Source organism: Columba livia, chromosome 2, assembly GCF_036013475.1.
Source record: "Columba livia isolate bColLiv1 breed racing homer chromosome 2, bColLiv1.pat.W.v2, whole genome shotgun sequence".
In the NCBI taxonomy this organism is placed as follows: domain Eukaryota; kingdom Metazoa; phylum Chordata; class Aves; order Columbiformes; family Columbidae; genus Columba; species Columba livia.
The window spans coordinates 121,175,207-121,192,275 of record NC_088603.1 but is presented as its reverse complement, the minus strand read 5'-3'; the positions used below and the strand labels follow the sequence as shown (position 1 = coordinate 121,192,275).

The 17,069-nt window shown below is 41.3% G+C and overlaps 1 protein-coding gene across 2 annotated transcripts in view; it reads right to left on the bottom strand.

Moving 5' to 3' along the window:
- RGS20 (regulator of G protein signaling 20) overlaps positions 1-17,069 on the bottom strand; it is a 42,437-nt gene extending 25,368 nt beyond the window's left edge. Inside the window, exon 1 of one of the 2 annotated variants that reach the window (XM_021292966.2) lies at positions 16,521-17,069. In XM_021292966.2, coding sequence (XP_021148641.2) covers positions 16,521-16,643 — 123 coding nt within the window. In that variant the 5' untranslated portion in view covers positions 16,644-17,069. The remainder of the gene's footprint in view (positions 1-16,520) is intronic. The other variant, XM_021292964.2, reaches the window with a different exon arrangement.

Sequence of the window (17,069 nt, the reverse complement as noted above, 5' to 3'; positions counted from 1 at the left end):
TCTCGTACCAAGCCAGTGCCCCGTGCGGTTCAGAGTTGGACAAAGTGCCAGAGTAGCACGGGGACGAGGCTGGCCACTTACAATCTGCACGCAGAGCGCACCCCGTGTCCCCAAAAATCTCCATCCAAAGAGCCGAACGCAGCCCGCGGGAGGAGCGGCGGCGGGGGGCGGGCTCCGCGGAGCCGAGCAGAGCCCCGCGTCACCCTCTCCGGCCGCCCGGCCCTGTCCAGGGTCCTGAAGCTGCGCTGCCGCCTCCCGCCACGCCGGCGTCTCGGGGATGGGCGGGCGGCTCAGCGAACCTGCTCTGGTCTGCAAGTGATCGAGAAGCATCATCTGCCCTTTCCTTGCCGAATGTCATGGTCCTGGAGACAGAAAGCCACCCTGCCGGAGTATGAGCCCGGGATAGGAAAAGGCAGAAATCATTGCCACTCGAGCTCTGTGGTCATTTCCTCCAGCAGTGATTTCTACCTGTTCATCAGGGCTTGTTTTTGCATTAAGGCCCAGCCATTTTCAAAACGTCTTCCTAATTTCTGGCTTACAACCCATCTCTTGATATCAAAAAGACAGAGAGGAACTGAAGTCTACAAAGTGTGAAGAAAACCCTTCCCATGGTGATGGCGCTACCCTTGAAGGCCAAAGCCGGTGGTAAAGCAATGGAGGGACGTGACTGTGGTGCCATTGGTGCCAGGGGAAGGTGCTCAGTAGAGCTGAGTCCTGCAGGAAAAGCTACTGTTCCTGCACATAAGGAGAGCTTACTGTTGCTTAGCAGCAGAGAGTTCCCCTAGGTCTGTTAGGAGAAGTGAACCAGGATGGAAGGTGGACAAGGTCCCCAGGAGACCATAAAAACAGAAAGGTCAATTTCCCTCCGCCCCCCACGCCCCCTTAGTATTTCTCCTGCCCGGTGATAAGGAGTACTTCTGCAAATCTCTGCCCTTTAGGTCATGGTACAAAGCACAAGGCTGGGATGTGAAATACACTTCTGTGCTGAATTACAGTTGTCTACGCCCAGACAAGACCTCTGGAGGCTTGACAATTAGGATTAAATGATATGCCTCACTCTTTAGCAGAGAAAAAGGAAGAAAGACTCAGTAAGTGTACCAAGATTGTTCTTCATGTGTCCTGAGACCAAGATCCAAACACCTGTTAACACCTCTGAGCTTTGAATTCAGGTCCTAGTCACTCTGCTGGAAAGGAGAGACATTTCTCAGACCAGTGAGTGAATGTGGTTCCCCTGAGCCCTCTCTAGACTAGGGCCTCAGGTGGCTTTCCAAACATTTCCAAATGATTAGTGATAGTGCATAGTATTGTATAAAAAAATGGTACTCATGCTCCCCAGCACAAATGGTGTTACATAAACACTCACCTAAGCTGAGCATCTTCCAGTGCTTGGTGTTCGTAGACAACTCTGTCTAGTTCTCTAGGCAGGTATATCTGCAATGTTGCATATGTACACAGCCACGTAAATCCTGAAACTGCTGAGCAGCTTGGAGGACTAAAGTCCTCCCAGAACTGGTAAAACAGGCATCTTCTTCTCCTTTCTCCCTGACTAATGGAAGCAGACTGATGTCTGGCTGCATAATACAGAATGGCATAAACAAGTGCTTGGGCTACGTTGAAATGGGGTTTAAAGTTGAGGGACTTTAAGCCCTGAGAGACACAGATTGAACCCCTTCCTGTGCCTAAAAGGAATCTGAACATGCATTTCTCATGTGTGAAAGGAAATTCCCTCAGTCATCAGAGAAGCTTGCTCTACATGTGCATGTCTGTGATTGTACTCTTAGTCCCCGACACTGCTGCACTTTGTACAGGTTAATTCAACTTCATCAGGACAGAGAGAAAGCAAAATGTGTGCATCTTGACAATCTAGTTAGGCATGGGAGTATTTGGCCTGGGTCTTGGTTCTGTTGCAGAAAATACGCCATGGAAAATGGAGTGTTTACACGTGAACTGTGTATTTAATAAAATTATTCCATATAGTGGCACCTCTATAACATACAAGGCAAATATTAAAGCAGAACTTAATTTCAACATTGATATTAGCTACTGGTATATAAAGCATTACGAAAAAATCTCTTTACTAGATTTTCCTGAACGTTTTGCATTAAGTCTACATAGGTTACTGATAAACATTTAGGAGAGAAGGCCATCCAGCATGTAGAAGTTTTCTTCTGTTCTACATCTGAAAGGAATGGCTTTGTCTGAGGGTGCTCTTGCTATTTAATCTTGTCCCTTTAAATGTTCCTTAGATTCCAGCCTCTCTCTTTCTGCAGACTTGTCCTGTTAATATGTTCTCCTCATTTTGCCTTTGTGGAAAGGAAGAAACCTGTTATTGTTGCTGTTATTACTGAAAACTGGTATGGCAGCTTTTTATTTTTTTTTTTTAACTCCCTACCAGAATATGTTAAGAACAGCTTATCTGAAAAGCAATATGGAATATGTATCCGTATTTTAATCACAGTGTATTCCAACATTCTTGCAGTCACACTTAGATGGGTGACATAATGCACATAGTAGTTCTTCTGGGGCCCATTTTACTTTGAGGTGTAAGCAGAGATTGCTGGGCCTCGCATCTGAACTGCTGCTCCTTGCCCAAGGACAGGTCATACACATTTGTATGACGGCTTACGCGTATTGCTCTATTTTAGTGTTTCCCGCTCACTTCAATTGTTAAATAGAGAGCTTCTAGACCATTGAATGGAGGTGATTCATAGTGAATTAGGGAGCAATTCAAACAGGAAGTAAGAAGCCATTTTAGACTATTTTCTTTGATATGAAAGTGTACTTGTCGCAAATCACTTTGAAGACTGATACCTTTTCTGAGAGAGGAGGTATTTTCAGAAGTAAAATGAGTTTCCAGGGACTTTAGTTGAACTTCAATTTTCTTTATAAATCAGCAGTATTATAATATTTGCTTTAATTCACTCCTTAATAAAAACTTGAAATGCAAACAAAATAATATTTTTTAAATATTCGTTTTAAGTAACCATATTTTGAAGTGAACATAATGCAAGTGATATTATAGGAAACAGCTTTCTTGAAGTTTTAAGTATTTGTATTCTTTCAACATCAGTTACTTACAGGTGTAAGTAACTTTTCTTAATGGATCTATTAGTAATTGATTTCAAACAGAAGATGTAGGTTAAAGGCTGATGGGAGGTGGAGTAAACCAGAGCCTTCAAACATGTAAAGCTAACCACAGGGCTGCATCAAGTAGTCCACAGAGCATTAACATATCCAACATGTGGGGATGCCTGTTAGATTTTAATTTATAATAAAAAATAATACCAATGTGTTAATTCTCCAGTATAATTTTTTTTTTTTGTAAGTCGCACTGGGAAGTTCCTACCATTGACATTATATTCACATTGTCAAAACCCTATGCTCTACATATATGCTACTGAATAGGGTTTCTCTTAGTCATCTGCTGGAGGATTAACTTTCCTTAAGGTCTTATGCTAAAACTGTTCATTGCATTATGTTTGGACTAATGCTTGAAAAGTTATCATAATGGTTAGACTTGGCTTGGATCTCAGTGCAGCCAGAATTGTTTGCTATTGATGGCTCTGCTTAGTACTTTGTTAATTATTTCAGCACCATGAGGTTATTTTCTAGGATGACACACTTTCTCAGGGTTGGGCAATCTCGATATATGTTCTGCCAAAACTCTCTGCCTCGGTATTTATATCAGTCAGCCTCTACCGTGAGGTCTTGGGAATCTGAGAATGAACCTGTTCTGTCTCCACTTACAAGCTTATTTCTTTTCCACTCCCACGTATCACATCTTTGTTACTTCTAAGGAAGAGGAGGCTAAAAGAGAAATAATCTTTGAGCTGGAACTAAATATTAGAAATAAGGAGGTGTTTTCCAGTAACACGGCTGAATGACAGGTTGTAGAGCACCACAGTCAGCTCTGCTCCCCATGCTGGCCTCAGTCCAGCAGATGCACACAGGCACCACAGGATGAGCCCTGGGACAGAGTCCTGTGGCACAACTCCTGTGCTTAAAATCCTCGGTGACTCAGAGCTTCTGGCGGATTGACAGACTAGCCAGGAAGTCGGCAGCTTGGGCAAAGAAGGTTTAATTAGAAATTGCAACATGACACATAAAAAAAATGAATTCTTTGCTGAAGTACAACTGCATTAAGAAACTATGTCATTAATTTTGCTTACCATGTCTGGCAAACTGAATGCTCACTATATTCTGTCTGACCATCTCACCTTACGTATGTCAATGAATAGTTAAACACGTAATGGCAAGAACACTTTTTAAAATCATGAGGTTAACATCCATGTCTAATTCTATCCTTTTTTTTTTTTTTTTCACATAAACCTTTGAATTATTTGTAATCATTAAAAAACCCTACACGTTTCCGTTGATTTAAAAAAAATTTCTCCCATCATTACAACGTCCAGTTTGAGTTTTGACATCAGATAACCAAAGGTCTGTGCGAAATGTTGAGCAGAAAAAGATCAGCTTCTACATATAAGAACTGTGAGTTTCTAGATGGTGGAAGGAAGCTGCTCAGTCACTCTCATTACAAGCTTCCAGAAGGTGTCACTGTGCACCTACAATTTGATTGGGGAACTTCAACAGCCGGAGACTAGTGCCAAAGCATTATGCCTCCTTGTGCTATGAGGGGTCCTCTTCTCTTCTCATAATGGAAATAAAATGCATTAAAACTGGAGACACAAACATTTTCCTCTTTTTATGATTAGCAAAGGGGAAAAAAAAAATCTTCACAGTATCAATGTCACCCAAGAGGTAGCTACCCATTTCTGCAGGAATATTCCTGCCATTCTGGGTTACACATAACCTAATTATTACACAGGATCCTTACCACACAGGTGGTAAGTAAGAAATATAGTTAAATTAGAGTCTAAAACTTACATGTATGCAATTTTTAGGTCTAGAAAGTAGTTTGTAGACCTGATTCAGAAAGGAAGATTAATAGGGCAATTTGGAACCAATGTTCCCAAACAGCTCGACTTTTCAGAGCAGTTTAAAGTGATTCTGAAAGACTGGATGCACAACGTGGCTGCACAGTAATATTCCAGCTTGACAAGATTCCTGAGGAAGCCCCTGTAACTTCTGCCCCTGACTTTTGATCAGATTTTGGACCTTACAAAATCTAAAGGAATTGAGGGAATTAAGTTACCATGTTAAAAGGGTGATGGGAGACAATACAACTCAGTCACAGAATGTGTTGGGGAACACAAAAAGACTTCAGAGCTAAAATAAACTATAATTCCTCTGAAAAAGATGAACAAAAGAATAAAGAGCAGGCAATGAGGTACTGCTGAACAATATTAGAAATGAGAGTGTTCTGGGCTCATAGATACTGGCATGAAGAATAAAACATGTATTGGTCTCATTGCAGACTAGTTTGAGATGGTGACCAGTAGTATTTCTCCAGCATCTCAAAAAGAGCTTTGAATGATGATAGGAAGAAGAGGAGCTGATCCGATAAGAATGACGATGAGAAGAAGGTATGAACATAATTAGGAAATGGGAAAACTTCAGGTGATATCTCCCGCCATGTACTACTAAGTGGTCAATGGTACTGAACAAGTACTGATTTAGAGAGGTCAGGTGGATGCTCTTGTGGAAGTGAGCAGAAAGGCCTGGGGCTTCTTTGCAGAATCTCTTACTAATCTTTCTGTCAGAGATGCCTTATGTGGTTTTACCCATATAAGAGTGCTTGCCTGGATTAGAGAGACTGTGGTTGCAGACAGCACAAATTACTGGCTAAATGTCATGCTTGCTTTAGGCTTAGGAGGAGGCTTACAAATGGCATCAGTTCCCAGGTCTCTCTTGGCAGCACCAGATACCAAGTTACAGGTTAGAAATACAAAGGAACTAAAAAAAAAAAAAAAAAAAGAAGAGCGGGAGGGAAAAAAGCTCAGAGCTACTGAGCTGTTGGGGAAGTGTTGGGGAAGGCACTTGATATGTTCCTGTGAAACCACATTTCTCCTGTTTGATGCTCAGAGAGACTGAAACACTTTTCTGCAGGTTGAACCTTTTCTTCTGGCCACTCTGGGGCTGTCTGTCACATTTCCCTGCAATCAGAAATACTTTGCTGCAGACTCTAGAAGTGTCATTAGAATGGAGAACAGCAGTCCAGATGGGTAGAAATTTGGACAAACCTATTTTTATACCCCACCTTTATGCATTGTTGTTCAAAACAACTCAGTAACAGACCATTCTTGTGGTGCTTTCTCTCCATTACGCTATGTTTTGAAAGATCTTGTTCTACACCTGGGTGGGCGAAATGTCCCTTCCAGCCTCACTTCAAATCTGCCTCCTAACTGAACACTGAAAAGACAAAGTGAGACTGGAAGTGTCCTGCCTGCACTGGCCTATACTTTTTTCTCTGATCTCTAACACCTTAAACATATTTCTCCTGATGATTTGGAAAGGCTAGTAAGAAACCAGTGGAGTTTGGCATTTCTTTCTGTTTAAAGTGTGTCTGGTCACAACCCAGTATGATAGTCAAGAAAGCACAGCTTTTTATACCTCTGAAACAATTTTATAGTCTGAGCATGCTGCTGTTGACCAGGTAAATCATTCAGGCAGATGCTATTTTTGTAGTGAAACGAAGAGCAGGCATTGATCTGTCCAGGGTCCGGAAGAGCAGAATAAACACAGTGCAGTGAGGAAGGCTGGTCTCTCATAAAAATAGTAACCATCTTTCAGAATGAAAAATTTCAGTGAACATAAAGAAATGCTAGTTTGAAGAAATGTCCCTGGCATTTAAGGCTGTGACTCACTTCATCAGTTTTCTGACTGGAGAACTATCCAGCTATTCCACGCCAAGTCGTCCAGAAGATCTGGATGCAAATCAAGAAACACCTTCTAACCCTCTTCTTTAGAGCTTGTATTATATATAGATGTTATAGATGTCACATTTATTGACATGCAGAATTCTGGGTAATATGGGTCAGTAAAAGGAACAAGAATTGGGAAGGGAAAAAACAGGACAAAGGGACAGAGAGGAGCAACTCAGCCACTTCCCCTGCACAGTCTGAGCACCTGTGCAAATGTGAGCACAAGTTCCCAGCACCAAAATCCACAAAGGGTGTGAAGTTTGTTTGGGATACCAAACTCCAGGATGGGCAAGGAATGCCTAAAAGGACATTCCCTTCCCCAAAGACATTCCTCCTAGAAGATTGCTTGTGTTTAAACAAATCAGTTTGGTAATAAAAAGAGGAGACCACGGATTTTCCAAAATCAAGCACTGCAATGCAAGAAAAATAATAGTTTAAAATATTATAATCCTTCTACGTCTCATAATAAGTGCAATCATTATGCAGTTCGAGAATAAATACTTTATCCTATCTATCTTGGTCTAAGTATGATTCACTATTTTTGCTCTTAACTTGATTACCCTCAAAGGAAACAGTGAAGTTGACAGAACAGTAAGAACTGGTTTCTTCTTCATTGAGTCCTAAAGTAAATCACACAAGATGTTACAGGAAAAATCACAGCTACTTCCTGAAATTAGACTGTGTTCACAAATGACCCTGAACAAATAACAAACCAAAGTTGAGCCCTTCTTCTTTTTCTGTCTGAACTCCTCAGCTTACCCCTGACATCTCTGAACTCCTAAGAATAATTTTAATCCTTGTGAGAGTAATCAAGCACTTGCAACAGCGAACCAGGAAAACTGATGTGACATTTCATAAGATCATCAACCGCTGCTTGGATGGTGTGACTTGGCAGCTCCTGGTTTGTTGCAGCCTGTTCTTACCTCTAACTGTAGATACAGCATTTTAGATTAACTTTACTTTGAGAATAACATTAAAAGTATAATATTGAGGACAATTAGCCTCCTGAGCTGTTTTCAGCCACATCTCGTAGGAGACTGAAGATCTGATAAGTTCAAGATCTCATCACTTAAGTTCCTGAAAACTTCTTTGGAGTCAGTGCCCAGCACAAGAATGGGCTGTGGGAAAGACCAAGCCTTCTCAGACATCAAAATCGGTCAATAAGCTGTCACAGACCCAGGGTGAGCCAGGCTGCACCAGCTGACCTGCTCACACATCCCTGCCATTTCTCAGACATTACCCTTCAGCACACCTTTCGGATGTGGCTGATGGAAAAATATTCTGCCTGCTTCAGTGTTAAGTTTTAATGCTTGTGATGAGACATACAGTTACTTATATTGTACATAAGAAAGGTGCTTTCACAGAATCACAGAATGGTTGGGATTGGAAGGGACTTCTGGAGATCATCCATTCCAACCCACCTGCTAAAGCAGGTTCACCAGAGCAGATTGCACAGGAATGTGTCCAGGCGGGTTTTGAATGTCTCCAGAGAAGGAGATTCCACAACCTCTCAGGGCACCCTCAAAGTAAAGAAGTTTCTTCTTATATTCAGATGGAACCTCCCATGTTTCAGTCTGTGCCCGTCGCGCCTCAACGTATCGTTGGGCATCACTGAAAAGAGTCTGGTCCCCTTTGACACCCACCCTTGAGATATTTATAAGAATTGATAAGATCCCCTGTCAGCCTCCTCTTCTCCAGGCTGAACAGAACAAGCTCATTCCCCATGTGGCCTCAGTGAGAAGAGTGAAGGTCTCTCCCTTGCGTTTCCTGGCTTGGTGGGCTTTGATTTTGACCTGCTCCCAGGAGGATGTGCCTAGCTGCCACCTAGCAACCTGGAGCTGGGCTTTGAAATGAAGGTATTTGTGGTAGGATATCCTGATCTCCTTTTGTACCTTTCTTTTGACTGGATTATAAAGAGATGCAAATAAACAGGAGTAAAGAGCTGTCTTGTTATTGTACAGAAGGGGCCAGCAAAATGTAGGACTGCATGAACTTAAACTCTAAATGGCTTGAAAGAAACATTTATTTTACTCTAGAGTCTTTGATTTTATTTTTATTTTTATTTATTTTTTTTTTTAAATTGCTGTGAAAAAGCATGTATGTGGTTCATGACTTGTGTTCTTTGCACCACTCATGGGAAATGCGTATCAGGTAGCATGCATTGTATGCAAACAGGAAAGGGGAAAGAGTAAACTGCTCTTCATGCTCACTACATATACAGCAGGGAGTAATGGACTTAAATTGCAGGCAGGGATATTTGGGTTAAATATAGGTTTTTAATGGTAGGATGATGAAGCACTGGAGCAGGTTGCCTAGACTGTGGAGTCTGTGATAGTGAGGTTTCAAAAAGCAGGTGATGTAAACCTGTGCTAGGAAGGGCTTGGGGATGGTTGATCTTAGCAGCAAAAGACAGATGACACTTTCAAGTTCCCACTCAGAACCACCTTTGATGATACTGTACCCCACATAATTCTTCTGGCCACTGGAAGGAATTGCTAATTGGAGTGGACTGGCTGATACCTACAATCCAGGCATGACTTATTCTGGCACTTTGAGATTCCTCCGGCACTCGGAAATCCCTGAGAAATCTGAGCTGAAAAAAACCTGCGCCACAGTTCCTCTTCATTTGGATATGAGGTGTGTTGGAAATAAAACAGGGTGCAATGGGAACATTGTGCTCAGGTGATCTCTACCACATGATGGCCTCTAAGAGAAACCATAAATCAGAGCAGCACTAACTGTATTCTGTTTCATCACTACGGGGCTGGTGTTGCACAAAGTTACTTCATTTTAGTTTTGTATTTTACTACAAATCATTTACTTTCATCAGTCTGGATGTGAGAGACATATTATGGAGTAAAGGTCAATTCTTCGTGACTGACTGACAGCCAAACTAGCTGCCTTTTTAGGAAGGTCTCCATGGTCTTCCAGGGAGAGACTAATTGTTTTTCCCCAGTCTCCTTCATCTAAACTGATGATTCTTGCTGGTGAAAGGATATCCTAAATTAATGTATCCATAGATCTGAAATGACCCATATCTTGAATTAGTTGATTTAGATTTAAGCTGAATGGGTTATTTATTAGCCAGCATAACATTTTGTTCCACTTGAAGAAAGCAGTCTTATATTAATGAAAATGGTTTCTGTAATTCAGGCCAGTCTAGGATTATTTTGCTGAAAAACGTCTTGAACTGGTGTAAAACCAGTTTATCTTTTGCATTTTGTATTAATTAAATTATTTCTGACGGAGATGTCCTAATCAGCCCAGAATTCTGCATTTTTCCATTTCAAAGGTGCACAGCTAAAGAGGAAGTTTAGGCCTACTTCAAACATGACATATGTAAATTATTAAATTGTAAAAACACAATTGCAAATTAGTACAAATTATCTCTGAGGACTAGAAAATTTGCACACCATTAATATGCAAGTACTCCACCTATTAGTGTGTAGTACATCATTATTTTGACAACTTTTACAAAATAATGCCATGTGATTGCTGTTTGTGCAGCTATTATTGGCTCATCGATAACACCGAGCAATATAGCTACCTATTCTCAGAACAGTGTTTCTGGATGCAAAAGAAAAATCTTTCATGAATTAAAAAAATATTATTATGGCATGTAATCAGAGAACAGTTGAAAAAGAAAGGCACTGTGAAGAACTCTATTTCACAGAATAGCTGAGGTTGGAAGGGGCCTCTGCAGATCACCTAGTTCAACCTCCTGCTCTCAGGCTTCCTAGGACTGTGCCGGGCAGAGTTTGAACACCTCCAAGCATGGAGACTTCACAGTCCCTCTGGGCAACCTGTCCCGCTGTTCAACCACCCCTACAGTGAAAAACCAAACAACTTTATCTGCCCGATAGAATAATACCGCCATAAACCACATTCATCTGTTCTTACATTCATGTATGACGCTAAAGATTAAAGCATGTTATTTTTCAAAGGAGCTATATTTAATGATTTGAGCTGCCTGGACCAAACTAGTATATAAGGACATTCAGATTCACAAATGAGAGGACTGTCTCTAATATCATTTGGTGTTTCTGCTGATGGCCACCTCTGCAGAATCCTATCCCAGTTCTGCTCATACACACGCAGACGCTTGGTCTCCAGCTCTGACACTTGGGCTCTAGGGGACACCAGTGCACCTAAACACAGCCCACAGTGATGCTGGTCACTGGGGTGACCATGGCCTGTTGAAGATTGTGCTGGTTTTAGCTCTGAGAATAACTATTAAATAGCTAGTAATGTGTGTTGGTTTTGTTTGTTTGTTTGTTTTTTGTTTTTTAATCCAGGCCTGTACCTTTTACTTTCAACTTATTGGTTTGTTTTACTTCCCTCACCCAATACAGAAAACTGTAGGAGCTTTACCTGACCAGCAGATTCGTACCCTGATGAATGTAAATCCTTCAAAGATGAAATGTCTTTACCATAGTTCCAAGTTAAGCTAAGCTAACAGATCTCCTGCTTCAAATGACCAGATGAAAGGGAGGACTCTACCCCCACAAATGACCAGTACAGTTTTTTTTCACAGCACAGATGACCTGACCCTAACAAGTGCTGTAGAGCTGGGTATGGCATAACCCTGAAATGCTGCTTCCTGTGCCTCAGGAGTGCTTTGTGACTTCTGAAAGCAGCAATTCATGAAACAAGTTTTTGCTTGGAGGAATTATCTTGCAAACAAGAGAAACACAGTCAGTTTCTACGTGGCTCCTTTTGCAGGGTTGTGGGCTGACAGGCCTTAATCCGCCTAATAGCTCTGCTGACAAGACGTGAACCAGTATTTTGCTGGACACTGCAGGTCTCAAAAGGATTGATACTTTAGGATTGATACAGTCCGTAAAAATACGCAGTAGCCCTTTCTTAACTAGTAAAAACACTTCAGGGACAAGATAAACCCTTGTTATAAAGGATACATGTCAAGAAAACAAAATTAACCAGCACAGAACACCACAGAGAGATAATGTTCTCCAGCTTGTCCAAGAAATAATTTTGCTTACCTTTAAAACCAACTGCACATAATTTTAACTCATTATCTTAATGTATAACTATTTAGCAAAATACTCTCTCTTTTCTCTACCTGAAAGTATACTGTTTTATCAAAGAAGCTGTCATTCAGACTAGCTGCTCATAACTTGGTTGTCCTAAATGCCCTGTAATACTCCTATTTCTCCATCAGAATTCTGTCTCCCTTTGAAATGTTGCTCCAGAATAAAACAGAGCATAAAATATGTCTCAAATTTTACATCTGCTCTGTAAGAATAACTATTTTGGCAGACGAAGAATGTCAGCTGCCAAGTGATTCAATCCACAGCCATACAGTTTGCATCCCCTGCCCATCTCAAACATATGAATGAGATAAATTGTGACTATTAAACTATGTTTCAGACTATTTAACTAAGTACAACACCTGTTCAAAAGAACAGAAAGAATGTGTTCTTGGTATTAAGTTACTGCTTATTTTGTTCTTAACACCCTATGACACAATCACAAACTTTAAGACACACAAATGCTACCGTGACTAAGTATGAAAAACAGACTTCACAGATAAACAATCCTGACCTGAAAATGCACTTGGGAGAGATTATATCGACTGAAGAGGGTGAAAATATTTACTAATATCAGGACTTTTTCTACTCTTATAAAAGATAAAGACAGTATCTGATTTCAGAGGGACTGTTGATGGTAATAGTAATTCATGACTGACAGCACTCATCACCTGAAAACACTAGAGTATTTAGCAAAGCAGTGCAATCATTCATCTGGCATGTTGTCCTTTGCAAATAATATTCTTTATGATTTTTGGCCTTTCTGGAGTTGTTTGTGAATGGATTCTTACTTTATCAAACAAATCATGATTCATAGCAGTTGCTGAATAATTTAGATGGTCACGAGGGACTCCCACACTACATGCTGTTCATGGAATAGCGTTTGACGTCTCCAAAACCAAAAGATCTCCGTAGAGCTGAGATCAGCTAGATGAAGGAAAAAGGATGCCATACTTCCCCTGAGATCCTCCTCCAGCCAGCATACTTGTGGCCATTTCAGCTCCTGCCTGGTTGCCCACACAGAACTCAAATGGGTAGGACTTGGCAAGCAGAAAGGCAATGCCAGTATAGCCAGGGTCTTATTAGGCTTCAGCCTACACATTGATGTTAAAGGAAGCTTAACAGCTGCTCTTTGCCTTTCCTTGGCACACACTTTCTCACTTCACACTATGCTTTTCTTCACCTCCATGCCTTGGGGAACAGAGAACAGAGAGCCCTTACAGGTAAGACGAATCTCAACAGGACCTGGAAAAGATTCTGCTTTCAGGGAGCAGCAAGAATAGGGCTGCTCTCTCAGGGAAGGTGAACTGGAAGCCAGAGAAATCCCACAGCCCAACCCACCCCACGGTACCTGGCAAACAGGACAGACATGGAGATGGCCCAAGCAAGGTGCAGATCATAAGGCAGCATCCCAGCAAGGTGGAAATTGCTAATAAGCCATTAATGCTTATTAGTGCCCTTAGAGCCCTGACACTGCTGTCCTGTCCTTTTTCAGTTGCCTATTGTCTGTAGGTGTATTATTGATGTAAATCCAACCAAATCTGGAGCCTCTATGCTTAGAAATCATAATTATGTTACAGAAGTGAAATGGGTCCAATCCAGATGTAACCTGGATGTGAACTATAATGTGGCATCTTTGTGAACATTCTTATCCTCTTCTGAGGAAATGATGGCAATGAGCTCTGTGTAACAGGACTTTGGCCAAATTGTGTCACTAAGAAAATATTGTGATCTATCTGCAACCTCTCACTATCTCCCTGCACAGTGTAATGTTTCTGGGGTATTTATTTAGTTAACTGGCAAAAAGTACATTAGGAACACACAAGAATGGGTCCATGTCAGCTCTGGATTAAGCAAGTTCTTGCATCTTGTGTTGAGACTTGTAAAAAGTTTATTTATTTTTGCTTTTGAACACATTTATAAATCAAGGTGCAAGCATATCAGAGGGAAAGGCTCACTGAGTTAATTTAAATGTCATGAAGAGAATTTAAAAGGCTTTTAAATTCTGCCTACCACTTTTCAAAACATTTCTCTTGTAATTCAGTTTTTCGCTGAAAGCATGTTCAAGAATAAATAAACCTCTTAAGATATTTTTTTTGCCCCAATTTATTTAATATTTCAACTTTGGCATGTTGAATTAGATGGCAATTTGCTCAGAGAAGCAGCCATCACTCACATTCAGAAGCATCCAATTCAAAATCCCACCCAAGGCGGAAGGGAACATGGGAATTAATGAGGAGTAGGGGGATCAGTCTGATCAAAGTCCCTGTCAGTCAAGAAAATTTATGGGTGTAAGGACATAGTTTGCCTTGCAGCAATCAGTGTCACATATAGAAACACCATACCAGAAAGAATCTGAACTTTCTGTAGGCTTCAATGTCACCACGAAAAAAAAAAGTTTTAATGTGATCTTGTCTGTTCTGGGAATGTAAGTGACAAACTAGTCTGGAACTTTACAAACTTCAAATTTATATCCTAAGTCCTGGGAAATCATGGAAACCCCCTATGCCTTGGTTCCCTATCAGTAAGATATTTCTTTCCTACATGAAGTAGAGCTTGCAATTTATTTTAGCTCCCCAGCCTCAGGGCTGTATGCATTTCTAGACAGGTAAGTTTTCTAACTTCCTAACACTAACACTGTCCTTGTAGAATAACAGAACCGTTTTGGTTGGAAAAGATCCTCAAGAAAATCGAGTCAAACCATTAACACAACACTGGCACTAAACCATGTCCCTATGAACCTCATCCCTGTGTCTGCTAAACCCCTCCAGGGATGGTGACTCCACCACTTCCCTGGGCAGTCTGTTCCATTCGAATTGTAGATTCAACTCCTAGTAACATTGTTTATGTTGCATGTACGAAAGGATCATTTGCTGATATCATTTATGAAGTTCTGGAGACATGTTCTCCTGGAGCATATAGCCTCACCCAAGAACTTTCACATGACAGCAGTTTCACCCCAGCTGAGCCCATGAAGAGCATCTCCTGGCCTGTCCCTGATATCAGAGATGAGAGTCACACTGCTGGAGCTGCAGCACTTAGAAACATTTCGCATTTAGAAAGCACAAACCCAAGTAAAGGGGATAGCCAGCAGGAGAGGGGAAGGTGGCAGTGCTGATGTTTAAGGAACTGTGGACAGTAAGAGGCCCTGAACTTTGCAGTGTCATTTAGGTTCCTCTGCAGATAAATCCTTCCACAGCAGAGAGCAGAGAAACAATATGTTGTCCTCTGTGAGGTCCCTGACTCAGCCCTGTGCACCACATTCTCAGAAGCTCAGCAACAAACTATGATTTCAGGCGAGAGCTGTAAAAGCAATCACCAAGCTGACAGGAATGATTAACATGGGATGAATAATAGAATAGTTAAATGAGAAATTACTATGGACATGAGCTGTGGAAAACTCAGTATATGGGTTTCAGAAGGTACGACAACCAAGGATTAAATTCAGGAGCCACTGTGCCTGTGACAAAACCTCCTCTGCCTTCAAGAGCTTCAAGAAGACCTCATGCTTGTGTGCTAAATCGACAGATAATGAGACAGAATGACATGAAGTTCTAAAACGAGTGTACTTGGTTCATTATCAGAAACAGTCTCCTGATAGTGGCAAAGCAGGCTGAGTATTTCCTCTCAGCAAAACTCATTTAGGATTTCTGATGAGTGTATTCCTGTAATTAAAATGAAATGGCCTCCTGGAAACGGACACGCACTGGCTAAGGAGATGGGATGGGGAAGCCAATTCTTGCTTTAACTTGAATGTCCATAGGGCAAATGTACAACAGGAAATGGATTCTTCCCCAGTCTTGCCTTTCACCAACACTGTCAACAACCCTGACTGGCTGCCTCAGCCCACCTCCACCCTGGTGCTAGGCTAGTCTGAAAAAAAACAAGCTTTGTGGTTCTAAGAACGCGAGACTTTGCTATCACATTATCTTCCCTACCATGCACCGGGGTGCATCCCTTCTGCACCAGGGTTTTAATAAGATACGGTTTCTTGCACCTGTCTTTCTTGCTCTGTTGAGCTGCACAGGAGTGTGCTGATCACTATATTTATAGTGTTGGTTCACCTCTCAGGCAGCTTTCAGGCTTTTGACAAAATCTAGAGGATAGATGACTGCTGTTTTAAATTAAGCAAAATGGTTCAACTCTACAGCTTCACTAGAGGGGATTTACTTTAACGCCCTAACAGATTTCAGTATTATGCTGTGTTTGATTTCTTTGGGGTATATTCTTTTGTTAACTATTTATACCAATAAAAATCATCTGAGGTAGCATCAGTAAAAAATGCAGACCTTTTCAGGGTCTAAAAACCATGAAACAGCATGTTTTCCCTCCCCCTTTTAACCACAGATCAGCTCCACAAAGTATGAATCATTTTTATGAGTTAGATGGATGTGTTTAATATGTTGTTTGAAAGCAAATACTTAACAGGAAGGCAAATCAACACCTTTGTCACTGTGGTTGCAACATGCTGAGGAACAGAATGCAGAGGATTATGCTCAGGAATAAAGGAAAACTACATGAATACCGATGTCTTGGTGACAAATACCCTATGGTTGTTATATATGACATTAACGCTTTCTGCTTCATTCCAGACACATGATTTTCCCCCTCCTTCAGGACATTTGGATAACTCTGGATGATGTCTTACCTGGAAAATCCACTGTGCTTCTCTAATATCCTCTTCATCTTCATTTTGGAGGGTCTCCTTTGCTTGACAGTTGTCTGTATGGTAGCTGTGAGTCCTGAAGTAGAGAAAAAATTGCCTCCACATTGAGAAATAAAAAGGCTGTTCCTGAATCCAATTTTGCAGTGACCTTTCTTGGAAAAGCACCACTTTTATTTAACTATGAAACAAAACCAAATCCCAGACATTGGGCTGAACGACAACAACATAGAGACGGCTCGTCCTTACACCGATGGGCAAATGTCAGGGCCTCTTGCAGATTGCCCGTTCTTTCTGCAGCCTCCACAGTTCTGGAGACAAACAGGATTATCTGTCCTCAGATATCTGCGGTGCCTCATCCCCTCAGCATTGCACCAGCTTAGAGATTAGATTTACGACTTCGTAGGTTTTAGTGAGTTGAAAAGGAGGAAGACGGGCACATAGTGGTTGAATACATGTCAGAGAAACAGGCTGTAAGAATCATGAAACACATTTTATCACCTCAGAGCGAATGTATTCCATTTACAACTTGAA